This window comes from Chanos chanos, chromosome 6 (genome assembly GCF_902362185.1).
Source record: "Chanos chanos chromosome 6, fChaCha1.1, whole genome shotgun sequence".
In the NCBI taxonomy this organism is placed as follows: Eukaryota; Metazoa; Chordata; class Actinopteri; order Gonorynchiformes; family Chanidae; genus Chanos; species Chanos chanos.
Window position 1 is genome coordinate 46694558 of NC_044500.1, and position 7477 is coordinate 46702034.

General features: G+C 42.2%; 1 protein-coding gene across 1 annotated transcript in view; it reads right to left on the bottom strand.

The window, feature by feature from the left end:
* The window catches only part of gata2b (GATA binding protein 2b), an 8695-nt gene extending 1218 nt beyond the window's left edge, over positions 1-7477 (bottom strand). Inside the window, exons 1-3 of the mRNA XM_030776600.1 lie at positions 7222-7477; positions 5494-6063; positions 2163-2305 (exon numbers count right to left, since the gene is read on the bottom strand). Coding sequence (XP_030632460.1) covers positions 2163-2305; positions 5494-6063; positions 7222-7477 — 969 coding nt within the window. The remainder of the gene's footprint in view (positions 1-2162; positions 2306-5493; positions 6064-7221) is intronic.

A 7477-nucleotide genomic window follows, 5' to 3' on the forward strand; every position in this document is an offset into this window, starting at 1 on the left:
TTAAAGATTAGATAGTTAGATAGATAGTTTGTGTGTGTGTGTGCGCGTGTGTGTGTGTGTTTCGGACAGAGAGCCTGTGAGTTTAAACTAGATTAAATAAATGATCATTTTAGAGATGGAAACGCCTGGAAAATGTAGTACAGGGGTGCCTGGAAAACCACACATAAAGGCTAGTTTTAGGTCTGTGTGTGTGCATGCATTTCTGTGTGTGTGTGTGTGTATGTGTGTGTGCATATGTGTGTGTGTGTGTGTGTGTGTATGTGTGTGTGCGTATGTGTGTGTGTGTGAGGGTGCGTGCGTGCGTGTGTGTGTGTGCATGCAAGTATATGTGAGCATGTGTGTGTGTGTATGCATGCGAGTGTGTCTGAGCATGTGTGTGCGTGTGTGTGCGCGTGCGTATGTGTGTGTGTGTGCAAAACACATTCCTTTCTTGCATGGAACTGTTCTCTCTCTCTCTTTTGCCCCTCTCTCTCTCTCTCTCTCTTACACACACTTGCTCTTTGACACACCTCTAACAACAACAAGAGGGGCATAAATCCTCTCTCTCTCTCTCTCTCTCCTTTCCCCTTTTTCTTTTTCTCATTCTTCTCTTAGCATTGGTTAAATTCTGTGGCACATTGTGTGTGTGTGTGTGTGTGTGTGTGTGCGTGTGTGTGTGTGCGCGCGTGTGCGTGCATGTGTGTGTGCGCATGTGCGTGTGTGTGTGCCTGTGTGTGTGTACGTAAGGGTTTGGTTGGTCGGCCACAGACAGACCAAAAAAAAAAAGAAAAAGAAAGAAAAGAGAAGCCCTGTGGGAGGAAGTGAATGTTGGCCCCAACTTCCTTATCGCTGCCGGACAGGCATCCGGCGTCGGAAACAAGTGGATCGAGCCGACAGTGGGACAAAGCTCTGCTAATATACGACCCGGAGAGCTGGAGAGCAAGGACCCGCAAAGCACCACGGGTCGGGACCAGCGCCTCTGGATCGGGCCTGGGATTGGGCTCTTTAACCCCTGCATCTGCGCGGTTCTGAAAGCACTGGACGTCTGTTCGTCTGCTCTGCTGTTTCCAACGACTCAGGTAAAAAAAAAAAAAAAAAAAAAAAAAAATCCAGCCTATTCTTTCTGTTCTTAAATGTTAAACAAAAGTTCATTGTCTGGAACATCACCCTCACAGAAACACGTTTGATAAACTATTACCCCAACTGTGTATTCACGTAAAAACCAACAGGCCTGAGTCGAACGACACTTTAAAATTTTTTTTTAAATATGTCTCACTCCACTCGTGAAATACCTGTTATAAAAAAAGCCGCTAATAAAAAGCCATAAATAATACCACATGGCAGCACTGCACGCTTTCAATCGCAGCTTCAATTTATACAACTGCCATTAAGAGCTACGACAGTAAACCAAGTAAACGTACCGCGTCACAAATTTGCTCACACTCACACACAGTTAATTTAGCATTAGTCAATTTGCTATGTAAAAACATGGTAGGAATAATATCATAATTACAGTTATTATATTCAACGATTAATTCATATTCATGTACATTTGTATGTCTGTGTGTCTCTATCTATCTATCTATCTATCTATCTATCTATCTATCTATAGCTACATTGAGTAACATCAATTGTCCATTTAAACCGTAGGTTTAAGGCAAAGTCCAGGTTGGTTTTTGATACCAGGCCTTTCTGTGTTTGATTCGGCTGCTATATTTTCTTTTTGTAGGACAGGGCGGGAGATGTGAATGCCTGTACTGTGTGAGCACACGGTCTGCAGTGAAATCTTTGACCACAGTTTTGATGATTATCTCTATATAGGGAAAGAAAAACAATCAAATGATGGTGCCTGCTCCTATAGCTCCTCTGTCCAATCGCATTCAGATCATGGAAATACAAATGTATATTTCATTACAGCCAGTAAAGTTTACGAAAACACTCATTTCTCTCTCTCTCTCTCTCTCTCTCTCTCTCTCACTCTCTCTCTCTCACACACACAGACACCACATCTATCTATCTATCTATCTATCTATCTATCTATCTATACACACACAAACACACATAGACACACACACACATATATGTATGTATATAGCATTATATATATATAATGTGTGTGTGTGTGTGTGTGTGTGTGTGTGTGTGTGTGTTTGAGTGTGTATGTATGTTAGAGTAGCACTGACCAGTCTGCGTTTTGGTCTGATGAGGGGTCGGTTCTGTCCGTTCATCTTGTGATAGAGTCCACAGGCGTTGCACAGGTAATGTCCTGTACCGTCTCTCCTCCACAACGGGGTGGAGGTGGCCCCACAGTTCACACACTCACGACCTTCTGAGCAAGTTAGAGAGAGATGGGGGGGGGGGGGGGGGGGGGTCTGTCAGTAGAGCTACAATCACTAGACAACAGACTCAGACTGTTTGACAGCTGATGTGATATTTGACTGACATATACTCAACACCAGACTTCAGCAAGGACCGGCAGCACAGTCACTGAAATCACACATTACACACACAAAGGACATGAAGTAGTCAGTCCTGATTAAAGTTACATTCCCTCATATTTCCTGTTGTTTCGTCACATAAGTTTTATAAACTGATTTTCCAGGCATTTTCTCCAGCTTCTAAATCCATATTTCTCACTGTTCTAAATCCATATTATTCACTGTTCTACATCCATATTATACACTGTTCTACATCCATATTACTCACTGTTCTAAATCCATATTACTCACTGTTCTAAATCCATACTATTCACTGTTCTACATCCATATTACTCACTGTTCTAAATCCATATTATTCACTGTTCTAAATCCATACTATTCACTGTTCTACATCCATATTACTCACTGTTCTAAATCCATATTACTCACTGTTCTAAATCCATATTATTCACTGTTCTAAGTCCATATTACTCACTGTTCTAAATCCATATTACTCACTGTTCTAAATCCATACTATTCACTGTTCTACGTCCATATTACTCACTGTTCTAAATCCATATTATACGCTGTTCTACATCCATATTACTCACTATTCTAAATCCATATTACTCACTGTTTAAATCCATACTATTCACTGTTCTACATCCATATTACTCACTGTTCTAAATCCATATTATTCACTGTTCTAAGTCCATATTACTCACTGACAGTGTCATCTCAGTGCATGCTCAACATAGTCTTTAGGCCACAAAGGGCCTGTAAAGGCCCTTTGTGGCAGTGTCTAACACCAGAAGAACTATGCTGAAAAGCATAACTGAAACTGAATTTGAATTTGAATTGAATTGAATTGAATTGAAATTAATTGAAATTTGTGTCAGTCATGGTTTATGGATCGTCTGAAAACTAAAGCTGTCAGAGTGGTAACTGCTAACTCAGGGCTCTGGGTCTTGACTGTTAGCATTACAGAGTGTTTCCATGTTTTTCTAGGTCTCTGATTGACAGCCGAATACAGATCACTTCTCATTCACAGAGTACTTTGTGTCTGAGAGTCGTGCATATTTAAATCACAATTAGTTCACTGTGCATGTGAATGTGTGATTGTATATGTCTGTGTGTCTGTGTATGTTTGAAAGTGTGTGTGTGTGTGTGTGTGTGTGTGTGTGTGTGTGTGTGTGTGTGTGTGTGTGTGTGTGTACATGTGTATCTGTGTGTGCACGTGCTCAGACACTCTTTACCAGCTGTCAGAAGTCACTCGACACACCGTGAGATTACGTAAGATGCACTGAGCGTAGTTAACACTGAGGTTGGGTTTGTTTCGAAGCTTAAGTGTCTTCCCTATAAACTGCCTTGTGTCTCAGCTGCAATGAGAAGTAACCGCTCACCTTCCATTTACAAACTCATTACACAGACTGACACTGCTCTGTTTTCCACTCACTCATCCCAACCTCACCTACAGGACACAGTACCACAGTGCCGTCTGTCATCCAAAATTAACCCAAACTTTCAATGCCGCGTGCTTCGGACTCAACCCAGGGATTAAATGGTCTGTGATCAGAGAGCCAGCGTGCCCCCGAATCAAACACACAACCTCTTGTTTTTTGCTTTCCTTTTGTGTGTGTGTGTGTGTGTGTGTGTGTGTGTTGTTTCCCCTAACACTTAACCACAAAGAATCTCCAGGACTCTTCTCAGATAAGTAATGTGCACAACCTGTCCCCCAAAATCACTATGAAAATATTATTAAAAATCATTCTAATGTTATTCCAAGAAGAAGAAGAAGAAGAAGAAGAACTATTATTATTATTAGTAGTAGTTGTAGTAGTGGTAGCAGTAGTGGTAACTAGCAGCAGTAGTGGTGGGGGCTTTGCTGTTGTTTTTGTTGTTGTTGTGGTTATGTTTTTAACCCTTTGCTTTCCTCTCAGTCTCCCCATGCATCATTACCAGTAGTGTTCATAGTAACTATAATATCGACATAAAAAGGGTTTAAAAAAGGACCAAACATGTTGTCAACGGCTTATTCTTGTGTAAAAGTGCAATGAGCTATAACAACATTCACATGTTTCAAAGGCTGTTTACTTCTTTAGTTGCTTATTTATCTTTTACTTTTTTTACGCTGGTTGCACAAAGTTGGCGATGAGCGATCACCCTGTTCAGCAGACTCTTGAAATATGAATGTAGCGGCCTCGTGAATGAGTGCCATATTCTTAGGTTAAGTAGCTGATCAAATGGCCGCGTACTGAGGTCCTGTAACTCTCTCGAGTTTTGGAGCGTGTCTTTCTGTGTACGGAGCAGTGGGGTTTTTTTTGTTTTTGTTTTTTCTTTACACGCGAGTGTTTCTGATGAAATGAATAATAAGCACTGATATAGAGGAAGACTTTCGAAACGGCACAATCAGACAAATCAGTTTGTTCTGATGTCGCTCGTGGCCTGGATGTCCCTAAAATGAACCTACTATATCAAGTCCCATGAACACACGGTGCGCGCTCATTTACCGCCGACACAAAGATGCTTCTGCCCCACAAACAAACGAGCTCAGGTTTTTTTCCCCCTTTTTCACCTTGCCCCCCCACCCCCCGCCCCACAAGGTTTGGAGAGATTTTGTAACCAAAGAGGTTGATTTTAGATCTCCTGAACGCTAGCTTTTCTCTCCTATCCCTCTCCCCTGCTATCTCTTTCCTCTCTTTCATTGTGAGGGGTTGGATCATGTTTCCTTCACCTCTTGTCGCAGTTGGACAATGATGCCATTTGCATTGGCTATTTATACTATTTAAATGAGATATCGGATGCTGACCCACAACAAGTTGCCTTCACAGCCTGTTAAGTTAAAACTGCTTATTACTTCCAAATAATACATTAATTAAACGAACATAGGCTTGTAACATGTAGGCTGCAAATAATGTTAGTTTTTGTTAGTAACGAGTGCTTATTACTTTGTTAGTATTAAAACTGATACATTAGTTGTAGCAGAGGCCCGATAGATCTATAAATCTTTATTTTACTGAAAACAGAGAATGAAGCCTCTGTTTGTGATCCATGGCGAAACACATTTGTTCACACGTGAGAAAATATTTCAGCTCACCCGAACACGTGCGGCTTTTGCTCTTGCACTTGGACACGAAACTGCCGTTGCCTCCCAGAAGGCTCCCTCCGTGAAAAAGTGTCCCGTTGTCCCCGGTGTACTCGCGCGCGCCCTGTAATTCATACACCGGGTACGTCGAGATCGCCGTCTGAGCGTGAGTTTGCAGCTGCGGGCTCGCGCATTCCATCTCCATCTTCATCGCCGCGTCCGTCGGAAGTGACGAGGAATATTTAACGGAGGAGCCTTCGTTTTCCCCGGTGCGCGCCGGGTCTGGAGAGGCGTCCTTTGGCGGTGTAGGGGGTAGACGGTACAGCTGAGGGCTGCAACACTGCGGCTCCGAGGGCAAACAAGAGACAGCAGCCGGAGTAGGGCCGCTGTTTCCCGGATAAACGGCAGGAAGCCCACCTGTAGCTCCAGGCACGACGGGTTGAAGTGCCATCTTACTGAAGTGACTGGCAGCCCAGACGTTGTGGTGCTGGGCGGTGGAGAACGTAGCTTTGCTGTCTGGCCACGACAGAGCTGGGCCGTGAAAGACATGAGGCCGACACACAGGATTACCTGCAAGGCGAGCTATGAAAAAAGGAACATAATTCAGTAATGACACTGATCGATTCACGGCATAAAATAAAAACAGTTGAAAAAAGAAAATAAAGACCTTAGTACTTTCTTATCTGACTGTGGAAAGACTGAAATCCATATACATACCTTTTTTTCTTTTTACAAATGAACACAAAATTGGCTAACGGCTGTTACAGTTAAAACGCAAGTCTTGCGAAGATTCATATTTAGGCCTACCTGTCGATTTGTTCTGTTCATAAAAATTACTTTCTAGTGGTGATGCTTTCCCCAGAATATTTTTCCCCTGAAATTTAGACTTTAAATTTAAATGACCAGACATTATGATTCACACTGTCCATTTGTTAATTTCTGTCTAACGCTGGGTGCTGTGGAGGTGTCGTTCTTTGGATAAATTTATTATCATTCGTTTATTTGCATAGCAATATCACCGATATTAACTTAACTGTGAGTGTTTAAATTGCCCTGTATTGTTGATTTAGTTGTTATTGCAGTTGGGTTAGCAGTTTTTTTCTTTTTTTAATTAGACTACCACAATAGGAGTTTACTTGTTTAAGAATATGACGTATATTAATTCTGTAATTAATTGTATCGTTTGTCAGTTAGTGTGATTATCTGATGTTTGAACTATTTCTTTCGTTTAAATTGACATCTGACGAAAGTCTTTTTGCATAACTGGCGTGGCGCCTATATCTAAGTGCAAAATGGAATTCGCAAAAAGTGCTTAGGTTCACTTTAAGCTCTTTTGGCTTAAACCTCGCCTGAGTGAAAATTTGTACAATCCAGTCATCCTTTGCTATTTGAAGAAAAGAAAGACTACAAGCTACACTTCCAGCCGTCAGGGCCGGCCACTCCTGCTTCCCATGAACAAATCCACTGACCTGAGTAGAGAGTATTAAAAGATGCCTGTTCCGCATAGATTTTCAGAGAGGATGGTGAAGTATGGCAATACTTTGGGTTTAACAGATGTGATCTGAGTAACTTTGTAATAGCCTGATAAAAGTCAGTGGGACAGGTGGACAGATGAAACACATCTTCTATACAGCGTAACGTTTGCGCTCCTTTTCCCGATATATTGCGCTTTGTTTCGTTTTAATTTCAACGAAACAAGAACTCAGCAGGAAAACTGAAATATTATTTTTGTTTACTCACCGTGCGCTTGACTGTAAGACATTCTCGTTCGTGTGTGAGTGTGTGGAGTGTGTGTGTGATAGTAGGGGTTGCCTTGCGAGTCCAGGTGACTAAGAAATACATCCACCTCCTCCGGAGGCAATAGCGGAGCCGCAGGCTCCATGTAACCGCCTCCTGGATGCCCTAAACTGGTATGTGGAGGAAGAGAATCTGTACTGCTCAGCATAACTGAATGATGACCGTGGGTCATCCACCGGGGATCCCCTGATAGCTCCAT